Source organism: Schistocerca gregaria, chromosome 2, assembly GCF_023897955.1.
Source record: "Schistocerca gregaria isolate iqSchGreg1 chromosome 2, iqSchGreg1.2, whole genome shotgun sequence".
NCBI lineage: Eukaryota > Metazoa > Arthropoda > Insecta > Orthoptera > Acrididae > Schistocerca > Schistocerca gregaria.
Window position 1 is genome coordinate 346,428,835 of NC_064921.1, and position 27,648 is coordinate 346,456,482.

Sequence of the window (27,648 nt, forward strand, 5' to 3'; positions counted from 1 at the left end):
CCCATAGTGCTCAGAGCCATTTGAACGACGCTCATAGTAGCGTCGAAACCTGGTCAATTTTCACTAAATATTTGTGACCGAGGGCTTCTTTATTCTAATATAATGGTATCCAAATTGTTTTCACACTGCAGCGAGCACGTCTTGAGTTGCAGCTTCCACAGCTGCTGCTATGTGATCTCTCGATTCATTCATTGCTGCATATAAACAGTCTTTCATAAGCTCCAAGGAAATACACACATACAGCCAGGTCCGGTGACTTTGGAGGCTGAATCATTTGGTCCAGTGCGACCGATCCATTGTTTAGTAATCCTTCCGTTTCAAAATTCCTTCACTCCCATCTGCCAGTGTCGCGATGCCCCATCCTGTTGGTAAATGAAGCCTCTTCGAATTAGTCTCCAACCGTGGGAAAGAAAGTTCTCGAGCATATCGCGAGAGATGTGCTTCCTGTAACACTGTTCTCGGCAAAGAAAAATGGACCATACACCTTTTCCAGTGAAACTGCAAAAAACACATTAAATTTTGAAGAGTCTTACGTTGTACGACTTCATGTGATTATTCCGTACCCCGTATTCTCACATTACCACGGTTCGTCTTTCCATTTAAATTGAATGTTGCCTCGTCACCAAACACTGAGCGTGGAAAAACCTGTCCATCTTGCCAAGAACGAAATTACAGATCTCCACTCGTTGTTGTTCGTCACCTTCACGAAGAGCTTGCAGTAGCTGAATTTTGTATGGTCTCATGTGTGACCGTCGACGCAACACAAACCAGACGGACATCGGGGGCATGTTGAGCTGTCGAGGTGCACGGCGAACGGATTTCTGCGGAAACTATGGCGGATGCGTTCGACGCCTGTCACACTCAGGGACGGCCCGGCGATTTGCCTTCACACAAACAACCTGTTTCTAGGAATTGTTCGTGCCATCGTCTAATGCTCTATGCTCTAGGAGGATCCACACCATACCTAGTTGAAAGTGACGCTGAACAGTTATTACTGAACTGCACTGCGCAAACCGTAGAACACAAAATACTTTGTTGTCCCAACACCATTTTTACTAGAACTGAAATGGGCGTACACTGCTGATACCTAGCGCGAACCATGTAAAAATAGTGTTTTCTCTTTCCAACAGCACATTGCTCACGCACGTATCTCAAATAACATAATACTCTAGTTATGATTTTTTTAAATCTTTTGATTCTTTTTGATACACCTTGTACTTCGGTAAATTCACTGCTCAAAATGTTAGTCACACCTTGAGATAGTGTAAGTTCCCTGTGCTACTAGAGGGTGTCAAAAGCTGGTATCGTATTGTGCTTGCGTGTGCGGATTCCGTAATCTGATTTATATGAGGGTTGTTATTTTTTTAAGCTCCGATCGATCGCAAATTAAAAGCTCAGTGAAAACACAACGAAGCACAGGATCTCTAGTATTCCCATCGATCGCGTCACGTTGCACTTTATTCTGAATGCACATTGAGTGTGTACAGATGCTTAAAACAACGTCTCCCGGAAAATGTGAAGAGCCTGCTGGGGGGTTCCATCTGCTTTCACGAAGACTACATAACACAACTGTCATCGGTTTCTTTATTCTTCATATTTCTCGGCCGTACACTGCAGGTGCAAAGATGCCACTCCTGCAGCATTTACTGTGGGAAGTGTGTGATCACCCATTATTCAGCTTGGAATTGGCTCCCTCTGGTTTCCATCTCTCTACTCATAAGAACCACTTCCTATGAGGACAGAATTTTTGCCCAGACAGTGAGCTGCTCTTAGGGAATTGGATGAAAGCACAGGCGACTGCCTTCTATCACGACGGTATTCGAAAGTTTGTACCACGCTGCGACTAATGTCTAAGTCGGAGTGGTGACTGTATAAAGAAGTAGCTGGAAGGTGTAGCTAGACTTCGCAAATAAACATTTTTGATTTTTGCAGTGGCTTCCATCTCGAGGCCGATCGAAAGTTGAAAGGGGGGGGGGGGGAGGGGATAGGGAAATAGCACTCGTACTAAATTGCAGTTGATCGGGCACCTCTGGGCCCTGTCTAACAACGGATACATCCAAAACTCGGTATACAGCGTGTGCAACATCAGCAGGAGCTGCAATCCGTCCAAGAAAGTAGTACATCTACTTTCACTTCTAATATTTAAAATGGTAGCCTTCACGCACTGTTAGATCAGCTTAGGGGGCAACAAATTTTAGCTTTCACAAGAATCTGTCAGTAACAGTATGCATTGCGTTTTTTGGAGTTAAGCATTAATTGATTCTCTGAAAGCCACGTGCGGATGTCAGTAACTATCCTATTAGCTACATTAATAACATAACGTTTCACGTCTTTCAAAATAACACTTCTCGTCTACAAAGAGAAATATTTTTGAGTCATCGGTCATTTTAAAGAAAAACAGTGGGTCCTAACAAAGCACTGTGGCACTCCTGTCAACCCCCCTCCGCTCCTCCACACCACTCTACTTTCGATCACCCCAGTCATATCCAACAAAACCTTTTCACACTTCACTCACACTAGCGAACAGCCTTCGGCTTCCTACTTTCCACATGAAGTGAACCATTGCTGAGCCTTTTCCGTAATCCGTGTTCCAGCTTGTGCAGAAGTGTTGTACGATCCACGCGACCAACCATATTCGCAGAGCTGTACATGCACACATTCCTTGTTCAGTGAACATTGACTCTCTATCGCACCTCAAGTGGCACACCAAATCACTCGATCTTAATTCTATTCCAATATCTGGAACTGTTTGTAAAACAGATGAAATTTAGCAATCAGTATCACCGCAGTTTAGTAGTTTTAAGAGGGTCAAATGGCACTAAGCACTATGGGACTTGACATCTGAGGTCATCAGCCCCCTAGACTTAGAACTCCTTAAACCTAGTTAATCTAAGGATATCACACACATCCATTCCCGAGGCGGGATTCGAACCTGCGACCGTAGCAGCGCGGTTCCAGACTGAAACGCCTAGAACCGCTCGGCCACAGCGGTCAGCAGTAGTTTTAAGAGCTCTAACCATCAATGACTAGTTTCACCTGGATATACTGTAACTGAAGAAACTTTACGATTTTGTTAGACAAATTGAGTCCATCACCAAGAGTGGTGGTGGTGGTGCCAGAAGTAAGGAGCACACCATCGGAGATGCTGGTAATCATGGGGGATACACCCAAAGTAGTACATAAACTCTACTGATGCAACCTCAATCAATTAAACGAAAATAGAATGAGGCCAAAGACACGAAGAATCTTCCAGGTGCACCCTGATTCCTTGTGATCTCATTTACAGGGGTTTATCAGAACTTCTCTACAGTGAACCTATTCATCATTCAGAAACCTGTGGACATAATTACAGGCCCACTAGAGTCCTGCACTTGCTTAGGCAATGAAACTTTGATCTAAACAGACAGTGCCTTTCAAGGCTAAAAAGTGCTTAAAGCTATGCTCTTCCACAACACAGCCTTTTCGTTCAGAGGCCCATCGAACACTGAATTCTTCTCATAGTGTCGTACACAAGATTTTGAGGGAGATATAAAACATTATCTCTCTGATCAGAGCACACCGGCAGTCAATCGGGTTATGAAAAAGGTCGATGCAGAAATCGCGCATACCCACACCCTTTCCGTAGTGTTTGATTGAGTGGACCTCCCACTGAAGATAAAGACAGATCATGAAGTCATCGTCAGACCCTACACATCTAACCCAATGCGTTGCTACCAATGTCTGCGTTATACCCATATTTGCATCTCCTGTGAAAACGCAGAAAAATGTGCCAGCGAGACCGCGCCCATCTGCTCCTCCTTTTTGCAGCATTTATACTGGCAATTGTTCCTCCTCGTCCCATGAATGCCTTGTGTACCTCTGAGCACAAGAGATCTAGGTGAAAGAAAGGGCACTCGACAATGTTGGTTGTTAGCTAGACTAAAGTCTCGCATACCACTATCTGGCAGTTACAGTACTGGTATTGCCATGTTACAGCCCATGAAAAATATTACAACGCAGACCATTAACATCCAATACATTGCTACGATTCTGAACTCGCCTATTGCTTAGGTAACGTCCTCACTTCTGCCCACTACAGTTGCCCAGCACCCCACACCAGTAAAATCATTTCTGATGCAACCAGAAGAATGGAAATTTAAAAAGAAATACACAACTGGCCATTAAAATTGCTACACCACCAAGATGACGTGCTGCAGACGCGAAATTTAACAGACACGAAGATGGTGTGATATGCAAATGATCAGCTTTTCAGACCATTCACACAAGGTTGGCACCGTTGCCGACACCTACAACGTGCTGACATGAGGAAAGTTTCCAACCGATTTCTCATATACAAACAGCAGTTAACCGGCGTGGCCTGGTAAACGTTATTGTGATTCCTCTTGTAAGGAGGAGAAATGCGTATCATCACGTTTCCGACGTTGATAAAGGGCGGATTGTAGCCTATCGCGATTGTCGTTTATCGTATCGCGACATTCCTGCTCGTGTTGGTCGAGATCCAATGACTGTTAGCAGAATATGAAATCGGTGGGTTCAAGAGGATAATATGGAACGCCGTGCTGGATCCCAACGGCCTCGTAGCACTAGCAGTCGAGATTACAGGCATCTTATCCGCATGGCTGTAACGGATCGTGCAGCCACGTCTCGATTCCTGAGTCAACAGATGGGTACTTTTGAAAGACAACCATCTGCACGAACAGTTCGACGATGTCTACAGCAGGGTGGACTGTTAACTCGGAGACCATGGCTGCGGTTACCCTTGACGCTGCATCAGACAGGAGCGCCTACGATGGTGCACTCAACGACGAACCTGGGTCCACGAATGGCAAAACTTCATTTTTTTCGGATGAATCCAGGTTCTGTTTACAGCATCATGATGGTCGCATCCGTGTTTGGCGACATCGCAGTGAACGCACATTGGAATCGTGTATTCGTCATCGTCATACTGGGGTATCACCCTGTGTGATGATATGAGGTGCAATTGGTTACACGTCTCGGTCACCTCTTGTTCGCATTGACTGCACTTTGAACAGTGGACCTTACATTTCAGATGTGTTACGACCCGTGGCTCTACTCTTCTTTCGATCCCTGCGAAACCCTACATTTCAGCAGGATAATGCACGACCGCATGTTACAGGTCCTGTACGGGCCATTCTGGATACAGAAAATGTTAGACTGCTGCCCTGGCCAGCACATTCTCCAGATATCTCACCAATTGATAACGTCTGGTCAGTGGTGACCGAGCAACTGGCTCGTCACAATACGCCAGTCACTAATCTTGATGAACTGTGGTATCGTGTTCAAGCTGCATGGGCAGCTGTACCAGTACACGCCATCCAAGCTGTGTTTGACTCAATGCCCAGGCGTATCAAGGCCGTTGCTACGGCCAGACGTGGTTGTTCTGGGTACTGATTTCTCAGGATCTATGCATCCAAACTGTGTGAAAATGTAATCACATGTCAGTCCTAGTATAATATATTTGTCCAATGAGTACCCGTTTATCATCTGCATTTCTTCTTGGTATAGTAATTTTAACGGTCAGCAGGGTATTTCAAGGATTACTCTGCGCCTCTCAAGCCAGCAAACGTCTTTGTCCATGTCTGACAAACGCAAAGGCACTAAGAAATGGAACAAAGTCAGACTTTCTTCCCTTTCTTCAACTCAGAGGGCCTCTAAAACAGCGACACTGCGTGTCACCTCTGTCTGTTCGACCCTCTTTTCACTGCTATGAATTACCAATTCTCCACCCTGCAGTCAGCTCACCGACCCATGGAGGTTGTAAGTGCCTCTGAAGAAATAATGGAACGGGCTCCTCCGACCTCAGAAACCTGTAGTAGTAGTAGTAGTAGTAGTAGTAGTAGTAGTAGTAGTAGTAGTAGTAGTAGTAGTTGTACGCAGTCAGAATCTGTTACTCAGCAGCCACCGAAGTAATGGCCCCTTATAAGAGAAATATCTGCTGTCATCTAATATGGCTGTTCTCCAATGAAACATTCGTGGCATCAGATTACAGCAGGCAGATCTACAGTTGCTATTGCGAAGGGACTGCCGAGTTGTTTCATGTCTCCAAGAAACGAAATTACGCCCTAAAGACAGTTTTGATGTCGTACATTTCATTCCAGTACGTTTCGATCTGCCTTCTGGGAAAAGGGATTCCAGCTTATGGGAGAGTCTTGACGCTCGTTCGGGATGACATCCATAGCCAAACCATTTAATTGGACGCCCAGCTACAAGCTATTGCTGTCCGTATTTCTTTTCCCAGTTATCCCTTATCTCTTTGTAATATCTGCATACTCCTGTCCTTTAAGCTCACCGGAGCAGACATACTGCAGCTTACCACTCGGCTCTCTCAACCCTTTCTGCTGCATGGCGACTTCAACGCCCGCGATCCCATTTAGCCCTCTCTGAGAACCTGCACCAGAGGCTGTCTCTTGGCAGATATTCTCAACCAGGTTACTCTCATTTCTCTCAACACTGTCCTCCTCTCAGATTCCATACATTCTCGTACCTGGCCTCCTTCTGTACAGCACAGCTTGCCCATCTCCTAGGAAGGCATGTCCTCTGACACATACTCGAACGACCATTTCCTTTGCGCACTTCGTCTGCAGACTCGTGTCCCACCTGCGCCATCCTCTGACACATACTCCAGCGACCATTTCACGTGCGCAATTCCTATGCAAACTGGTCTTCCCTTTGTGCAAGACCAACTGGCAACTTTGTAAAGCTGACTGGAGGCTCTACTCTTCGCCGGTTAACATTCCCACAGCAGTGACAATCAGAGTACCTTACGAATATTATCATTACCCTCGCAGAATGTTCCATCCCCTGAACCTCTATCCCACTGCGATGTTTCCCAGTCCTCCGGTAGACTGAATAATGCCGCGATGTGGTTCGCTTGTGCAGACGTGCTCTCTGTGTCTTTGAACGCCATCCAAAGGAGAACAGTATTAGTTGTAAACAATTGTGCGCAAAGTGTCGTCACATTATCAGAAGTAGCGGGAAAAAAAGCCAGCGGGATCTCTCTAATTCTTTTAACCGATTTACTCCCTCTTCTGTGTGGGGTAACCTACTTCAGATTTCTGGCCCGACGGTAGCGAACGATATCTTTGTGGACCCTGTCGATGAGATCTCGAGCTCCGCCCATTACCTACCTAGGAAACGAGCGGAGGCTGCTCGAGGAGCTCAAACATGCTACCAACTCGTCACGACCCTCCGCTCTATGTCTGGACAGTATTCACATTCGGATGCCACTGCACTAATTTCCCGATGGCAAGCACTTTCTCCTTCTTATGCATAATCGCATCTGGATTGACTGCGAGTTTCCCAGTCATAGGCGTGAAGCCACTGTAGTCCCCCTACCAAAGCCCGATTAGGACAAACTTCACCTATCCAACTGCCGCCCAGTTTTCCTAACCAGCAGTGCCTGCAGTGTGATGGAAAGCATGATCAGTGGTCGGCTGGCAAGGTGGTTTGAATCTCGGAATTTGCTAACAAATTCGCAGCTAGCGATTATGAGTATGTCAACCCACATTATGAAAAATTTTCTGCGGAAATGCCAGACTGTAGCTATGATTTTTGTTTTGAAGAAGGCGATACCTGATGGAAGCCCCCACGTGTGCATTGTACGGAGATCCCTGTAATCCAAGGCCGGCTGCCCCACCGTATTCGGGTTTTCACATGGAAGCGACCATCATGATGCTGTATACAAAACCTGGATTCATCCGAAAAAATGACGTTTCGCCATTCGTCGACCCAAGTTCGTCGTTGAGTACACCGTCGCAGGCACTCCTGTCTGTGAGGTCAGCGTCAAGGGTAACCGCAGCCATGGTCTTCTGATAGTCCATGATGCTGCAAACGTCGTCGAACTGTTCGTGCAGATGGTTGTTTTCTTGCAAACGTCCCCATCTGTTGACTCAGGGATCGAGACGTGGCTGCACGATCCGTTACAGCCGTTCGGATAAGATGCCTGTCATCTCGACTGCTAGTGATACGAGGCCGTTTGGGAGCCAGCACGGCGTTCCGTATTACCCACCTGAACCCACCGATTCCATATTCTGCTAACAGTCGTTGGATCCCGACCAACGCGAGCAGCAATGTCGCGATTCGATAAACCGCAATCGCGATAGGCTACAATCCGACCTTTATCAAAGTCGGAAACGTGATGGTACGCATTTCTCCTCCTTATACGAGGGAACACAAAACAAACGTTTCATCAGGCAACGCCGGTCAACTGTTGTTTGTGTATGAGAAATAGGTTGGAAACTTTCCTCATGTCGACACGTTGTAGGTGTCGCCACCGGCGCCAACCTTGTGTGAACGCTCTGAAAAGCTAATCATTTGCATATCACAGCATCTTCTTCCTGTCGGTTAAATTCCGCGTCTGTAGCACATCATCTTCGTGGTGTAGCAATTTTAATGGCCAGTAGTGTTGCTGCACGCTGCAACCCGTCTAGAAATCTCCGACGTATTTTAAACAGTTCCTCATGAGGAGCGGATCTCCCCCACTTACACCAGTCCCTTGTCCGATCAAAAATGGACTAAGGGTGTTTCGTATATCGTCTGCACGACTGTCTAGTTTTCACTGTCAGCACAATCCACCATAGATGCATACGTATGGCCACTGGAACTCTCTACACTAGCCCAGTAGTAAGTTTCTATGCAGCCACTGCCGAACTATTGCTGTCCTACCAGCGTGACGTTCTCCTTAGCAGAAACGTGTGCCGTCTATTCTTCATGCCCAAGCATCCATCCTGTGCGTCCTTTTTTGATAACTCCCTTGACCAGCAGTACGGAGTAAGTAAAACTTCTTTGTTGCCTACTGGAGTTCGCTGTCGTATACTGCTTTAGAAACTTGATCTGAAGTTCCCAATGGGTTAGAGCCCTTCACCGCCTTAGCTTCGTGCAGAAGTCCGCATTCAACTTGGACTTAGTTGGCTTCACAATGACACTACTCTAGATTCGACCTATCGCTGTAAGTTTCTTGAACTTTGTCCACAAATTGGGGACAGCAGCTTCGTTTCCATTGATGACTCGCAGATCAACTGTAGTGTCAGATGCGCCTGTGTCGTTGGCAACACACATTTTAGATTCTGGCTTCCAGACCTGTGCTCGATTTCTTCTCTGGAGCTTTCGACCCTTAATCGGGCCACCCAATACATTGAACGACACAGGCGTTTTAATTGTATATTGTATTCCATTTCACTTAGTGCACCCCAGAGCCTCTGTGTACTGTACACATACCACCCATTAGTACAACGAATCCACTAATGCCTCCACTCGCTCGCTGATGATGAAATCAACGTGATGTTCCTGTTGGTACCTGGTCACGTCGGAGTGTTGAGGAATGAAGCTGCAGACACTACTTAGGCCTTTTAGCTATTCTGTCGCTTAAGATGATCTCTGTGTTGCAGCACTTACGAAGATAGTGTCCCTCTGGCATGAAGACTGATGTTCTCTAGGTGCGAAAAAACTCCAGGAAATTAAACACCGGCCAATGGCTTGGACGACTCCCTCTCGCCCCTCTTGTCGCGAAGAGATACTTTTAGCTCGGCTGCGTATTGGGCACTGTCGTTTGTCACCGTCATTTGTTAATAGGAGACCCTGTACCACTCTGTGCTTACTGGAGCCAACCATTGACAATGCCCCATTTTCTGACCCAAGGCCGATTTTATAACGGTCCACACATTTCACATTTTATTCGTCATAGTAATATTGCGAAGGAAATTTATTTTTCAACCGTTTGAGCATCCTCCTCAAAGGGGAATTGATCGTTTTTAGCTGTAGCTGTTCTCCAGTTGGTTAGGCTCCGAGTATTATCGACCTCAACTTCGTCCGATAGTGGACTATTAAAAGTTACGACACTGGTGCATATGACAGCTGTTTTGCGCCCGAAAGCAGCAGCAGCAGCAACAACAACAACAACAACAACAACAACATGAAGGAAGAGGAGGAGAAATCGCCGGCAAAAGTCTTGTGGGTTGCGATGAACATCGGCAGCCATTGTGTTGGGTGCGCTTCTGATCGACTGAGAACAATCGCGAAACTACCTACCACACAGATTTTTGATAATTCTCCGTCCAGGATATTACGCACTCGCTCAGTTGGTATGCCTACAATCTCAGATATTTTTATTCGCTGGTCTTCCATTACAATATCATTGAATTTGTCACTGGTTTCCTTTGTACCGACCTCAATTGGAGCATCCTACACGGAAGGGTTGTACAGTAATTGATACTGGTGTGTGTGCCCGTCGCTTTGTTGTTCCTAACACGGTCATAATGCTGCGTGTCCTACATTTTAAAAGCACTACTTTAACCATTGCACCATGTATGTGTACAAGGTGTGACCAAAAACTAGGGAATTTTTAATTTCGCAGACTTCATACATGCGACTTTAAATTTTTTTTGTCTTGTTGGTACACATCTTCCGATCTCTCTTTGCATTTTCAGCTATTTCGAATATTTAGTTTATTGTTGTTATGTATGTTTTGGAGCGCTCGGCGAATTTTTACTTTCTAAAAGATGGATCAAAGAATTTGCATTAAACTTTGCATGAAACATGAAAGTGCAGCCAGCAACGCATTCAGAAAGCTCATTTTTTTGCCTTTTTGCGAATCTACTAAGAGTAAGACAACAGTTAACGAGTGGTATAAATGTTTCAAAAATGGTCGAGATGATGTTGAAGATGACGACCGCTACAGACGTCCTAGCACATAAACTACTGACGACAATATTTAAGTAAAGAAAATGGTTCTGGAAATCTGCGAGTCACCATGAGATTGTTCTGTGGTACATGCCAAACAATCTTTTCTGGTGTTCTGGACATGAAACGTGAAGCAGGAAAGTTTGTTCCAAAATTTTTGAATTTCGACCAAAAACGACGTCGCGTGGACATCGCTCAGGAATTGCTGAATGAAATCGACGACGATACAGTGTGTCTAAATGAGTTGATAACAGCTGACGAAACATGGATATACGAGGATGACATCGAAACCAAGGCTCTATCGTCCCAATGGAAATTGCCTGAAGAACCAAAGCCGAAAAAATTAGACTAGTTCGATTACATGTGAAGGTTCTTCTCACCGTTTTCATCATGAGTTGGTACCTTATGGTCGAACGGTCAGTAAGGAATACTAGCCGGAAGTTCTGCGCAGTTTGCGTGAAGCAGGTCGAAGAAAACGATCAGAACTGTGGCAAAACCACTCCTGGAAATTTCATCGCGATAATGCTCCCGCAAACCTCGCTGGTGAAGGAGCTGAAAACAATAATGGAAAGTAGGTCCTAGCAGTACTGCCAGAATTAAATAAAAAGGGGCAGGCACGAGTGTTACTGTATCTGATAGGGTTACTTCTAAGGGGACAAAGTTGATAGCGATGAATAAATAAGGATCCTTTAGCAAAAATGGACGTCCCCGCTGTTTATCAGACCTAATATATATTCTTGTGTTTAAAACTACGGCGAACTTAACACAGTCATTCCTCTGAAGGCAGTGCACAGTTTGCGCTTCCCTTGCACTACGTAATGTGGACCGACTGACACATTTTACTGCGACCGCTTACTACCTAATCGTTGAGCGAGCGTGAATGCTCATGCTCGTCTAGCCGACTCTTGAACAGGCCTGCACTAGGACAGCAACGGATTCTAAAGAGAGCGGCAGCACACATTGGAAGGTATCTCGCAAATGGCTTGTTGCTGACCCAAGTTTACGAAAAGTGATCGCTTCTATTATTATATTTTTGTGCCCGTGTCATTTCCTCTCTACTAATCACGACATTGTATACGCATTATGTACGTGGGCCTCTCTTAGGCCCCTCTGTTTGGCGGCCCGAGCGGCCACTTGAGTTACTTGCGTCTTTAAACCGGCCCTGGTTTTGGGTGTCTATATATTTTATCGGCAAACTGAAAACTTTATGGAATGCCTAGGCAATACATAGAATCCGCATATCTTATTATGGTATGAAATGCATCTTATTAATACTTTGCCTAGGTATTAACAGAACGCTGTCTACGTTTAAGACAAGTATGAGAGAAAGATAATTTAAATATTTTGACTGTTACAAGATCCAAAGGCATAGACTTAACATCTTCAGTCCAGTTCGGTTGGAGTTCAGCTGTCATTCACTTTTCCTAAAATGGGAAGCTGCACGTGATTATTGTGAAAATGTTGTTATTCGTGCAAATCCAGTGACTCAAAGATTTTATTGTGTTACAGTTAATGAGGCGAAATTCATGAAAAACAGTACTTTTTTCTAACAGATTGTTGCTATGATGATGTAATAAGGGACGTGAATATTGCTAACACTCTGTAAAAGCAGCAATCTCGTCATTATTGGTTAATGGAGTACAGTGAAATGAACGTCAGATCTACTAAGGAGACTGCGTACAGTTAGGTTCGTCTGTCCTCTTTTAGAATACTGCTGCGCGGTTTGGGATCCTTATCAGGTAGGAGTGACGGAGTACATCGAAAAAGTTCAAAGAAGGGCAGCACGTTTTGTATTATCGCGAAGTAGAGGAGAGAGTGTCACTGAATGATATACGATTTTGGGTGAACATAGTTAAAACAAAGGCGTTTCTCGTTGCCGCGTAATCTACGCACAAAATTCCGATTACCAACTTTTTCCTCCGAATGCGAAAAGTTGTTGACACCGGTCTACATAGGGAGAAATTACCATGGTAAAATAAGGGAAATCGGAGCTCGTTCTTTCCGCGCGCTGTTAGAGATTGGAATAATACAGAATTGTGAAGGTGGTTCGATGAAACCTCTGTCAGGAACTTAAATGTGATTTGCAGAGTATCCATGTAGATGTAGATGAACACACAAACTGATACAATTGCTGAAATGTGGTACAATCAAATTTCACACATCAGATGGTGAGTTGTTTAATATACCTTTAAATATATCCTATTTCACACTGTGCGCGAGGCAGGATGGTAAAGGAGTTGTCTGCCAGATCCGTTAAAATAACTCGCCATGACGAGATTTTCATACAAACCTATGAACACTTCCAGCAGAAGAGCTGCAGGAAAGGCATAATAGTAAACTAATTGAGTTTCAAACTCATTCAGACGGGGCATACAAGTTCTTCCTAGTATATCGAGTTTTTGTACTTAAAGCCTTTAAAACAAGACAGTTTTGGAGGTAGCATACCACTTGACAAGTATTTTCACTCTTCTCGGAGCTCCATCAGGACTCCAGTCTGACAACAGGAGTGAGATTGCCATAAAGTTGTTTCTAATTTAAGAGTACTGATTCCAACTCAGAATCGTACATGGGGAAACCTTCTCATAGTCAGAGTAAAAGATGTGTTGAGACAGAGAACTGGGTGGTGAATGACAACATGGGTGCAGAGGGAACAAAATAATCACTGGAGTATAGATTTACAGTTCGTCGAGTTGATGGAAAATCGAACCTATCATACTTCGCCTGTGTCCATTTCACATTTTATAAAATACGTAAACAGTTTTTACATTTCCTAGAATCAGTATTTATTCAAAATTAAACACCTTGCCCTAAAGTTCTAGGCATTTTATATATTGCCAAAGCGTTCTCTATCTTGCCTAGGCCCGCGTTTCTCAATCTTTTTTCCTCTGGAACACAACAAATTACATTGAAACTTTCACGACATCCGTACATGCGATTTTTGTTCCCGCTAGATGCTAAAAAGCACCAAGTACACACATTTATTATTATGATGTGAGTGATCACTAATCATTGTCTATTTCTTGCAAAGAGGGCTGATCCAATAAACGATTTTGCGATAAATATTTGATGTTCTAGATATTTTATGAGACGATTTCATTATAAGTCTCGTGACGCACTTGACGCGTGCCAAGACACGATGGTTGAGAAATACTGGCCTAAAAATTATGTGGTATGTTCAGAAAGTGTACTAGATTTTTATACGTTTTTAGGAAAGTATATTTGAAAAATACAGGATATTGTTAATACACTTGGTAACAATATTTCGACATAATCCGCATTCTTTTCCGTGTGTGTGGTGATCCATGGCACAAGCTTCTTTGTCCTTTTCGAAGAACAGTCCCTACAGCTCCTTCCCCCCACTTCAGAACCTCTTTCTGCACCTGCTTGTGAGTCGAAAATTTAATTCTACCCATGTGTGCCTTCAGGAATACGAAAAGATGATGATTTGAAGAGAAGGTACCAAGTCAGGAGAATGTGGGCTGTCGTTCAAAACATTCCAACCAAATGAATCCAAGACCACCTTCGTGGCGAGGCTGTATGATGACGGCTGTTGTCATGCACACTCAACCTTATCAGCATTTCCCTCCTTTCGTTCTGAATGCTCTTTTTTTTTTTTGGTTTCTCAACATTGTTGTGCATTGATGGTCTCCCCATGGCAGAAATTAGACCAAAATGATGCCTTTTAGACTCCAAAACACTGTGGTTATTTTTTTTCCCGACTGCTATTGTGGTTTTGGGTTTTTTGGCAGATGGGGCACTGACGGCTGTCTTTTTGCTCAGCCATGTAATGAGCCACTCAAGGTTCATCTCCAGTTACAATATAGATCCAAAAAATCCTCAGCTTCCACTGGAGAAACTCACAGGCATTATAGACCAGATTTTTCTTACGGCTCTTTCAGCTGGAAAAGTTCCTATGGCATCAAATTGCTTAGGTCATCGGTCCCTAGACTTACTCAGTACTTAATCTAGCTAAAACTAACTTACGCTAAGGACGACACACACACACACACACACACACACACACACACTCCAGAGGGAGTACTCGAACCTTCGACAGGGGGAGCTGTGCGGCTCTGTCAGTTGGTTTGGGGCCTGTCTTGTCCACAGTTTCGGTGTCCCTGTTCATGCAAGTGTCTCGTATAAGAGACTTCTGGAGAGTTGTGGAAACATTGCAGAAATCTTATCCACTATCAGTTGGGGCTCTTCAGGAACAAGTACCACTCTTTTTTTCCACCAACTCATCAGTCACAGTGGAAGGTCTTCCACTACCCTGTTCATCATGAACATTTGTTATGCCTCCATTAAATTTCGTACACCACTTAAGTGCACTCGTTCTGTTCATAACCTCTTCGCTGTAAATCGTATCCACTCGCGAAAAAAAAAAAAAAAAAATAAAAATCCGGTAGGTGTTACTCCTTCCGCGAGTTGGAAGTGGATCACAGCCAGCATGTGACCCACACTAAGTGGGATTTCTTAACGACATCTTTCATGCAACTGGACGCCACAACGTGGGTTTTTCGGACTCCCGTGTTACAGCGATGCTCGCTCTGGTCAGGGGATCCCCCTATACGTCTCAGCGTTGCCAACACTCGAAAACAAAAGCACACCCCGTTATGGTCACAGTACACTTACTTTCTGAAAACGCCTCGTTTATACCAAGTACGCTGTGGAGTGCGCTAATTGAACGTGCGAGACTGTAGGCTGTGTGGTGCGACAGGTGTGCATGGTGGGCGCGGTGGTGGCGGCGGCGGGCATGTCTGCGTCGGCGTGGGCGCACTCGCTGGCGCAGCTGCTGGTGTCGTTCGGCGTGGTGGCGGGCGCGGGGCTGGCGCTGTGCTACGTGGCGGCCGTGGTGACGGTGGCGCTGCACTTCCGGCGGCGGCGCGCGCTCGCCACGGGGCTCGCCGTCTGCGGCTCGGGCATGGGCACGCTCGCCTTCGCGCCGCTGTCGGCCCGCCTGCTCGAGTCTCTCGGCTGGCGGCCCACCGCGCTCGCGCTCGCCGCCCTCTTCCTGCACATCGCCGTCTGCGGCGCGCTCATGCGCCCACCGCGTAAGTTACTCTCAACTTGCTACAGCTGTGCACCGTAACAGAGTGGTCTTTCGTTTCACTTACTGCGTAGACCAGTCGCATAGTATTTTAAAAGAAGGCGTACGCATCTGCAAAGAGGGGGGAGGGAGGGGCAAAATACACTACTGGCCATTAAAATTGCCACACCACGAAGATGACATGTTACAGACGCGAAATTTAACTGACATAAAGATGATGCCGTGATATGCAAATGATTAGCTTTCCAGAGCATTTACACAAGGTTGGCGCTGGTGGCGACACCTACAATGTGCTGACGAGAGGAAAGCTTCCAACCGATTTCTCATGCGCAAACAGCAGTTGACCGGCGTTGCCTGGTGAAACGTTCTTGTGATGCCTCGTGTCAGGTGGAGAAATGCTTACCATCACGTTTCCGACTTTGATAAAGGTCGGATTGTAGCCTATTGCGATTGTGTGTTATCGTATCGCGATGTTGCTGCACGCTTTGGTCGAGAACCAATGACTGTCAGCAGAATATGAAATCGGTGGGTTCAGGAGGGTAATACCTAATGCCGTGCCAGATCCTGGCGGCCTTGTATCACTAGCAGTCGAAGTGACAGGTATCTTACCTGCAGACTGTAACAGACCGTGCAGCCACATCTCGATCTCTGAGTCAACAGATGGGGACGTTTGCAATACGACAACCATCTGCACGAACAGCTTGACTACGTTTGCAGCAGTTTGTCTATCAGCTCGGAGACTATGGCTGCGGTTACCCTTGACGCTGAATCACAGACAGGAGTGCCTTCGATGGTGTACTCGATGACAAACCTGGGTGCACGAATGGCAAAACGTCATTGTTTCGGATGAATCCAGGTTCTGGTTACAGCATCATGACAGTCGCATCTGTGTTTGGCGACATCACGATGACCGCACATTGCAAGCGTGTATTTGTCGTCGCCATACTGGTATATCACCCGCTGTGATGGTTGGGGGTGCCATTGGTTACACGTCTCGGTCACATCTTGTTCGTATTGATGGCACTTTGAACATTGGAGGTTACATTTCAAATGTGGTACGATAAGTGGCTCTAACCTTCATTTGACCCCAGTGAAACCCTACTTTTCAGCAGGACAATGCACAACTGCATGTTGCAGGTCCTGTACGGGACTTTCTGGGTACAGAAAATGTTAGACTGCTGCCCTGGCCAGCACATTCTCCAGATCTCTTACCAATTGAAAACGACTCGTCAATGGTGGCCGAGCAGCTGGCTCGTCACAATACACCAATCACTACTCTTGATGAACTGTGGTATTGTGTTAAAACTGTATGGGCAGCTGACCTTTACACGCCATCCAAGTTGTGTTTGACTCAATGCCCAGGCGTATCAAGGCTGTTATTACGGCCAGAGGTGGTTGTTCTGGGTACTGATTTCTCAGGATCTATGCATCCAAATTATGTGAAAATGTAGTCACACGTCAGTTCTAGTATAATATATTTGTCCGATGATAACTGTTTATCATCTACATTTCTTCTTGGTGTAGCGATTTTAATGGTCAGTAGTGTAGGAGCATCTGCTGTTTGTAATAATTGTGTAATTTGCAATAATTTTGTAATAAATGCATTTACCTATACAAATGTGACGTTGTGTAAGCAAACGAGTTGTTATAGATTGCATCATAGTTCAGTAAGAGTATTTCATAGTTCATTGTTTTTACACTTTGTAGAGACTTAAAGTTGCTTTTTTGCTAGTTACTTTGTTGCTATCCAACAGGCTTTTTCAATGATTGTGATTTTTTTGTTTCTGAGTTCTAGTTTTAGTTTTTAGCCTAACATTATTGGTGAATGAGTAAAAACTACTTGGACACCTTGGATTTAATCATGAGGATTTAATTTCAGATCATTCACCAATAGACTAATAAAATATGAACACTACTTAGACATCAAAGCTATCCATCTTAAAAATATTGAGAAACAACTAGCAAATTTATTTCCAGGGACACAATATGTTCTCAAACTCGCCAAATCATTTCCATGGAAAAATAGCAATTTGGCAATCTTTCCTCCCTCTGGGATAAATGTTTGCAGACACTTGTGACAGCAGGTTGTGCATTTTCCAGTTTTATATACAGGGTGAGTCACTAGCTATTGCCACCAAGAATAACAATGAAAGTACGACAGTAGCTGAAAAGTTCTTGGGACAAATGTTGCGTGGGACAACAGGGACCATAATATGATGTTGGTTTTTTGTTGTTAGTTAGGGTCGCTTCAGAGATATGGTCAACTAATTTTCTGATAGTGGCTATTGAGATGAATCCAGCGATGTTTAGGTTGGTTTGTGGGGGTGAAAGGGACCAGACTACTATGGTCATCGGTCCCAGTGATGTTTAGCAGTAAGGTCTTTGAAGATCAATGAAGGTCAAAAAGGTTGCCTGAATGTCCATTTATAGAAGGTATTCAAAGCGATGACCATTGGTATCAATGCAGTGCTGCAATCTTCTTATCTTGATTGAGTTGTATTCCTTATCACTTCAGCAGTTACCAAAGCACATGCTGTAACAATTCTCTCTCATATGTCGTGCAAATAGTAAATATTCACCAAATACTAATGTGTGATTGACATGTAAACACCATTCAACAGTTTCAAAATCCAACACTAATAGGAACAGTAAGACTACTATTGTCGAACATGCCATTATAAATGATATATTCTTTTGAAGAAGTTGATACGCTTCTCATTTATGCAGAATGCCAACAAAATTCAGTGGGACCTAGAGACTTATACACTGAAAGATATCCTCAATGTACTCACCCTACACGTTGTACATCTAAAAATGTGTATGATAAACTGAGAACAACTGGATCTTTAATGCACAGCAAACATATCCGGCAAAGGAAATTTACTAATGAGGAAACAGAAAATGGTAAGTTCGTGTCAAGTCGCAAGGGAATCTGTTATGAGCTAGAGTACTGTTGTTTGTGTTCTGCATCACCATAAATATCATCCTTACCATATCAGTCTTCACCAAGAATTAAGGTACGGATTGTATGCATTGCATTGAATTCTGCCAATGCACTCAACTTCAGATTCAGAGGGATGACACATTTATTAATTTGATTTTATTTACTGACTAGGCTACATACATGAACTATGGAAATGTTAATTTGCATAACATGCATTATTGGACAACTGAAAATCCACATTAGCTGCGTCAAATTGCACACCAAAACCCATGGCGATTAATGTATAGTGTGGAATTCTAGAGGACAGAATTATAGGCCCCTATTTCATCAAAGGAAATCTTTATGGTAGGAAATACACCAGATTTCTGCAAGAAACATTAGGTCTGTTATTAGAAGAAATACCTTTAGGAGCAAGGTATCAACACAATGGGTGTCTGGCACATTTTTTGCTGATGGCTAGAAATGAATTGCAGAGGCAATGGATTGGACACAAAGGAGATGTCGTGGCCAGTTTTTTCACCAGACTTGACGTCTCTGGATTTTTTCTTGTGGGATTCGTAAAAGACATTGTTTATAAAAATGTTCCAACTACACCTGACAATGTGTGAGAAAATTGTCAGGGCATGTGCTTCGATAAGTGCTGATGTGATAAGGATACCACTCAATCCATGTAAGATGATTTCAGCTCTGCATTGATACTACTGATAACCACTTCGAACACCTTTTTTAAATGGACGTTCATGCCACCTTTGTGACCTTCAAAGACCTTACTGTTATACATCATTGGATTTGTCTCGATAGCTGCTATGAGAAAATGGTACCAAACTATAGCACCCCATTTAAAAAAAAAAAAAAAAAAAAAGTTGACCTTCATATCTCTGACATGACCCCACCTAGCAACAAAATACCACAGTCATATTATGACCCTCGTTGTCTCATGCAACTTTAGTCCTACAAACTTTTCAGCTCATATCATACTTCTGAAGTTATTCTTGGTGGCAATAGATAGTGACTCACCCTGTATAATAATACACTGACCCACATTAGCAGGAAAAATTATTTCAAGCAACAGAAACAAGAGTAATGATGATCTACAAAGAAAATTAAAGTATTTGAAGGAAATGGAGGGTGTAAAATAATGTATATTACTAATTTAGAACAAATAATAATAACAGTAGGAAAGGGATAATCTTCAGGTTTTCTTTTGCTATTAAAATGAAATAAAACATACAAATTATGGTTATTGTTCTTGCTACTCGAAGGGGAGGGCCTCAACAGAAGCAGAGACTTTCTCACCCAATGTAGCATACAACATTATCTTCTTATATTACTAAATGAAACAAATGGTGTGCGATTCTGTGCGTGTGCGTGTTTCTGATTTCCAAGAACTAGTACTATTTATTACAAGTTTTAAGTGCTTGTGTGGGGCACACCAACTAAACTACATGTGTCGCTATATCTAGACATGTGTATGCACTGTTGTGTTGTACGATTCTGTGTGTGATGCTGTTCCTCTTAACCAATACCATAGATGGGAGAAGGAGTCTCGGAACTCAAACGTCTAGCCTGGCCTCCCTCTATGGCAGACTCCTTAGATGTAATGACTGTCTCATTGTTAACATTTGTCATTATCCCATACATTACTCCCTTGTCATTGACTGCAGCTAAGATACATGGACCAGTAATGTACTATGTCTGTTTTACTTTCTTATTTATCTACTTTAAGTGTTACATTCCTTGTGAGTCTCTCTGTGTCTGATGTTTTTTTGTTGTTGTTGTTCTTTTTTTTTTTCATTTTGTGTGTGTGTGTGTCCGTGTCCGTGTCAGTATGGAGTGTGTGACCTTCTAATGATCTTGTTATTGTCTGTCAGAGATCTGCCATATGGATTTTATCGTCTATAGACATCACACAGTGTTCTTTAAAACTTTTCATTGATGTTGCCTAGAGCACAGAATTTTTGTGTGTCCCTTAACATTTCTTTCGTGTTGTCATATTCTGTTACAGGTCTCATGTGTGTAAGAGTGTTACAGTCTAATGCAACATGTTAAGGATACTCTTATGCCCTATATGTGCATATTGTACTCTGGCTTGTGTATGCTGGGTATAGGCTGGGGCTGGTCAAAAAGTTAACCATGACATGGCTTCAGTCTGCATGATTCAACTTCAGTCATTCTGTAATTTGGGGGACAAGAAACTGCAATGGTCCTCATTGGTCACCTCCTGCTCCCACTCCCATTGCCATGTCTCAAGATGCCAGCTGTTTGACCCATGCCTGCAATGTTTTCTTCTGTTACTTCATGGCCCTGCTTTGTCTGCCCTGTGGCAGATAGTGATGTCCATGAAGCAAGTCCCTAGAACCATACACAAGACTTCTACTGATGTGGTGCCTAAAGCACCCGACAATATGACTAGTATGCTCCTGTGTCTTTGCCGTACTGTTTCTTTAGGTTATTAGACACAGGCAGTGGGCCCATGCACTTCCTGCAAAAAGTGTGTCCTCAAAGTGTAGTGTCCTCAAAGCACTGTGGGGGGGGGGGGGGGCAGTTAGTGTTGCAAGATCATGCATTAGTTTCCTCGCATTGTCAGTTGTGAGGTTTGTGTGCACATAGAAAGTAAGTCATTAATCAACATGTATTTCATTGTAGACCCTTGCACTGAAGTTAATTGGATGGAAATTTACTCCGGACATCAATGGAACAGTGATTCTGTCAAATTATTTGATAGTTAAAATTAAAGCGTAAAACAGATCAAATAATTTTGTGTGGCTACACATAGCCTGTTTACTTTATCTATAGGTTTTTCTTTTCTGAGTACCGAATAAAGTAAAAAAATACTTCATCTCCTTTGGTAGGCAGTCTTTTCACTGTTACAAATGCTATTAAGTAAATATCGGTTCATCAGCTAGTGTTCTTATTTATATTGTGGCCTTTCCTTTGCCCAGTTAGTGTAAAACTGAACTGATCATTTGACTACAAATGTGGAAGAACACTTGCCATAACAATATTCTTCATGTAACATTTGTATTGTCAAGAAAGCAAAGCAAAATAATATAGAGGGTTCAAAAACACTAAACCCATTACTAAGACTGAAAGATAAATAGGCTACCCTCCTATGTTAGCAGATGACACCACTCCGTCCCACAAATATCAACATCAAAACTTTCTCACGAGAAACCTTAACCTTGATGTTCTGTTTCATTCTATTGAGAACCTGTGTGAATGCTGCCAATTGAAATGCAACGTGGAGGCCTTTCTATTCCATTCCATTATTTGAATAGATCCTACCTGTTGTGCGTCATCTACTCAGTGAAGCCAGTGAAGGCCTATTCCTTTAAGTTCTTCTTAAACAACTGATTTCACCTTGATCGACTACTCCTGGCAAGTTAGTCTACTGCAGTGCCCCTGGTGCATTTTTCCTGTAGTGACTCCCTTGTCACAAGTGGTCATTTTTATTTAAACATCGATGCCAAAATAGTGTTTGTTTAGAGTGCTGTCTACTGTAAAAGTAATGTTACAGAGGACCACACTTCTGACAAAATATTATAATATACTAGCATCGTTAAGAAACTAAGAATGATAGTAAGCATTTATAAATGACAGAAGCTAACTTCATAGTGGTTGTTCTTGACAAAATGTATGATGAATCATCTACACTGCTGAAGATGGAAGGAATAATTGGTGTCACATAAAAATCAAAGATCGTCATTTATTAGCTCAAAACACATAGGCACACCATCAGTAGTACATCTTGACCAGAAAGTTACTCGTGTAAAACAGGATTTGAGTTTCCATTTACACAGTTCTTTGTTAATAGGTACAGTGTATGTGTTAACAGTAAGTTGACCAATTGACAGAGTGCGTTGCTGGGAGTGGAGGAAGCAAGCCCAGTGTCATCACTGATGATGACAAATTAAGGAGTTGTGAGGGAGAACAAGCTCCATTTCCTCACACAGTGCAGGCACCTTAATAACTCATCTTCCATACTCCCACAAACAAACAAGTTGCACGGAGGTAAAAAATTTCTTGAATGTTTGTAATTAAAACTGAAATCTTATGTGCTGATGTATTTAATAAAGGTATAAACTGGAAGTAGTATACACTTACAAGGAAAGAAAGCAGTAAAAAAATAGTGAAATGCAACACTGTAAAGCTGTCCTCACCTGTGACAAGTTAGCTGACACCTACATGGGGATGTAAGAGTTTTGTGATAACATTTTTTGTTGTTTCTTGTTCAGGAGGCATTGCCATACGTGAAACATAAAATAAGTTCTGTGATACTTCGGCAGTGTGCTATAAAATGTTGAACAAATAATAGGAATAATAAAATGGTGGGAACATGATTTGGTAGTTAAAGAATCTTTATTTTTATATTACAATGTGCCTGTACTGTTAAAGGCACTAGCACATTGGAGATCCATCAAAAATGCATTGTTCTTGGTAGAATTTGTTATAACTAAATGTTGGCTAATGACACATTGATTTAAAGGCTTCAGGAGTGTTACATACTGTGGTGCCTGCCATTCATGATTGCCAAGCACAGCGAGCCACAGTACTGTCATTTTTTGACCAAGTTGTGAATGTACAGCACAGTCCATGAGTAGAGCATGCTGGTTCATTATGTGTGCGATCACAGTACTGCGATTAGTTGTCACCCAAGCAAAAGACTGTGAAGATGAAGATGCTACTCCCACCAACTGTGCTGCCAGTTCTGATACTACTGCCACATCATTGCCCGACGAGCTTGATTCAGTGGCTTCCCATACCACTGTCTGACTAACACCTGACTATCTGCAGCCCTCTGGTTCATGCAAGTTGACACCAGCTTCTGTTGCAGTGACACGATGTCAAAACAAAAGAAGTACACTGATGATGTCGGCTAGTTAGACCAGTGCTATGCTGTGATATTGCTGACATCACCGTGCCACCACCCACCAAGCCATACCAAGAGGGAGCTCGTATACCATCTCTGTATATCTCTTTACATCACCAGCTGAGAACATACACTGGCTGATTAGACAATGACATTGGTGACAATTCTGCCACAGCTCCTGTGCTATCTCCATTGCATAGTTGACACTGCCACAGTTTGAAGAGCTATTTCACATGTGTTGGCTGAACTGGCTGCCTAATCAGGCATGTGAAATCCTCGCAATTCAACAGTGACCTTTACTGAAACAACTGGCGACCCTCACTGACAATGTTCTCACTGCAGCCCCACATTCTGACTCTGCTTGTTACTCTTACTGATATCTCCTCGGACACAACTGCACCTCCAACAGCACAATGGACCGCAATGTGTTGGCACCCACCGCCCTGGCACCCGCTGCTGGCAGGATCAAAGCCTTCAAATTGCAGATATTTTCACTCCATGCCAGGCTAATTACTGTCCCCCCTCCCCCATGCCTTCACCGGTGTACCCAGGATCAATGTTATGCTGAAAAACCAACCCATATTTGTTGGCAACACTGCACATTTGGCAAGCGAGCTTCCTGCTCTCACCCACTGTGCAACTGTCCACATGCCAGCAGCATCTGCAGGTGTGTGTGCGCAGTGGCAGGGAAGGCTGCCTCAAGGTGCTTGACACTGAGTCTGACCTGTGTGTGTATCGAGGCAAGTCCATTTGGCTGTCAGCAGACATGTCCACCACCACCACCACCACCACCACCACCACCACCACCACCACCACCACCACAGTTGTTTACCCGATGCAATTGGATGAGGACTGCACTGCACCTTCATCTGGTATTTCAGCATCACAGAAGTCATAGAACCAATCATTGGTCCTGATTTCTTAGTATGTTTTCGGCTCATTGCTGACTTTCCTTGCTCTCATCTCATCAATGGTGGCTCCAGTCATTTAACCTTCAGGTTCTGCCATGCTGTTTAAAACTTAGTGCTGAAGTTCAGCAGTGTTGATGCAGGTCAGTACCAGCACCTTCTTGACCATTTCCCAACCATCACATGCATGCCTGGAGCAACAAGAAAGGTACAGTGCAGGACAGTCCATTACATCTCCCCCTGGTCTGGTCCTCCAGTTTTTGTTAGACTGACACCTCACACTGGAGTGATTGGATGTGGCTTAAAACAAATTCAGGGTAAGCTTCAGACAGCTGGTCCTCTTCTCTCCACCTTGTATCAAAGGATGATGCATCCTGGCAACCCTATGGTGACTGCTATGCTCTTAATGCAACGTACCATCCTGGACAGACACCCAATCCGAAACCTTCAGAACATCAACTATGTGGTGCTTTGTGTGTGGTGACTACCATCTTGTGTCAAAGCACAGGCAGAAATACAGTGATGCTAAAAGCCTTAGGCAACCTTTGAGCTTTCAGCATAGTATACAGTGGGGTGCTGCTACTAGGTGGATAGGCCAGTCGACATAAACACAAAAATACAGGACCCAATAATAGTATTTGCTAGTGTGGCATTTGATTCCTAGTAATGGTAGTGTTGTCCCACAGTGTTCCTAATTTTGGAAGCTCAGAAGGGCTACGTAGCAGAGAAAACTGTCGTCCATCTCTTCACCAGATCCATGTGTAACTACAAACCAAAATGCACAGGCAAGTGTGCTGGTTTGTGTGTGCTGTTACAATGCTGTAATTTCAGTGGTTGCTCAAGTGATGGAATCGTGTAGTGCTATCAGTTGAAGCTTCTGCAACAAAATGTCATTAACTGTGGTGGTTGCTCAAGTCGTGGATTGTGCACAGTGGTCTTTACCGAGTGGTTGCTCATACGACAGACCCTGCTCAGTATCTTAATGGACGCATCTATGACTGGTAATTTTTTCTGAGTGTGTGGTGCCAGAACATGCCCATTCTGCATACAATGTAAATTTTCCCAAAATATAATACAATGTTGTCTGTTATAGAAATCCATCATAATGGTTAGGGGCACTGAGCTACAAAGTACTATGTAGCTGGTTAGCATCCTCTTGTATTCAATGTTTTTTATTCATCTTCATGTTTTATAAAAGGTTGAGAGACTTCCTTATTAATTTAATGGACATATTTTCTGTAAAATTTGATCTTATCTAAATAAAAGTGTGCTATTTTAAGAGGGAGGCTTTGTTAAGTTTGTGAGTTGATCTTGTTACTGACTGGGCATTTAACTTTCCTTCCTCTCATAACAAGTTCATGGATATTGAATTTTAATTAATGTTTTTACATGACTACCACATGTACAAGGCAGGAAATGTGCATTTTAATATAGCAAATGTAGCAATGATAAGTGTCCACTTGTGGTTAGTGAACGAAAGACAGTAGACAGCTGCTGCTGGAGCATACTGTGGTTGTAAACCATGTTAACCAGCAAATCCCATGTGATACTGCTGCTGTCTCATGTGATTAGATTTCCTGCCTGCATTCACATTAACACCAGCCTGTGTGAAGATGGCTTAACACAGAATACAACAATGGCTACCTATTTTCATTAAAAACATTGTTCTATTTATGTTCTTATTTATGCATGGCCTTGGCTTTTTCTTTTTCCAGATGTTGTAAAGCCCAAATACCTATTTGATCTCAAAAATTTGGTCTCCCTTGTAGGAGAACCCTAGTAGGAAGATTGTAAAAGACCTAATGCAGCCTTTGACACACACAGAACTGAAGTAAACAATGAAATAAAGATTAAGATGACACATTACTGTAAATGAGTGAGAGTTGTGAAAATAGGTTAACTTCATATGTTAGCAAATGATGCCATAATAATTTGTTTCTGTGCATATGCAGTGTGGAGGATGCTCAGGATTTCAGAACTCTGCTTTCAGCACAGTAAATTGATCTAAGACATTACTCATACACTCACAACGTGATTGGCACCCATTATACATGCAGGCACATAATGCACACCTATTAAAAGTAGTTGATTTTGACCTGAAAGTCGTTTGTGTAAAATGGGCTTAAGCTTCCACATAGGATTAATTTATTTGATTTTTCTCATTATGATCATTTTGTGATCTGTACATCGGAGAAAGCAATTTATTGCATGAATTTATATGAAATTCAAACTGTTGAACTTAAGACAGTAAACTTCCACAATGCAGAACAGCTCTCCTGAAGTGGCCACCATTTGAGTTAGATGGGCATCTCTGGAATGCTCTTACTTGAACTTGTGATGAAACATGCCACTCTTCCTTTCCCTTATATTGAACCTACAGGAGCAAGGCTTAAGAATAGTTGAATTGAATTTATTGGCTTTTAGCTTACACCACACAGCTGGCTCACACTTGAACAAAATATACAGCTGTTGAGAGCAAATTAGTGATAGAATATTTATTTGTTTTGCTTGTGTGCACACATTGTACGCTGAACATAAGTAACTACTGACAAATACCATATAATAATTGTAAAATAAAATGTTACAGAACATTTATGTGCAGTCTATTGTTAAGGATACATTGGTCTTTGATGCAGATACATGTAGCAACAATGAATCTGTACTTTGTGTAGAAAAGTCTGCAGTCTTGGGTTGCTAACAGTAGTTTAGTGACCAAAGACCAAGCTGAACAAGCTGTTGTAAAAGGACTGTAATTCTTCTGTGTAGTCTTGGACACACAAAGAAAATGTGATCTGCATCCCCATCTCCACAAGTTCAGAAAGGTCTCTTCATGATGTGTAGCCTGTGAAGATATTTATGGAAACATCCATGATTAATTCTTAGTCTGGCTGTTAGTTAGATTTGGCACCTAGGCACTGAATTAGTTAGATCCTCTACACACCACATCATCCCTGGCAGTGTAAATTTGGAGCTACCGATTTCTCCACATTTTGTCATAAATTTGCAGGTCTTCCTGTATATCATTAGTTTTTGTTTTGTTTGATCATAACTCTACAGTAGGTATAATTGCAAGCAAACATTCTCACAGAGCTTCTGATGTTGTCCACTAGATCACTCGCTGGCCACTGTGGCTGAGCGGTTCTAGGCGCTTCAGTGCGGAACTGCACTGCTGCTACAGTTG

The 27,648-nt window shown here is 43.2% G+C and overlaps 1 protein-coding gene across 3 annotated transcripts in view; it reads left to right on the plus strand.

The window, feature by feature from the left end:
* LOC126337026 (monocarboxylate transporter 13-like) overlaps positions 1–27,648 on the plus strand; it is a 213,576-nt gene that overhangs the window by 141,554 nt on the left and 44,374 nt on the right. For all 3 annotated transcript variants that reach the window (XM_050001304.1, XM_050001306.1, XM_050001305.1), the window contains exon 3: positions 15,416–15,749. In XM_050001304.1, coding sequence (XP_049857261.1) covers positions 15,416–15,749 — 334 coding nt within the window. The remainder of the gene's footprint in view (positions 1–15,415; positions 15,750–27,648) is intronic.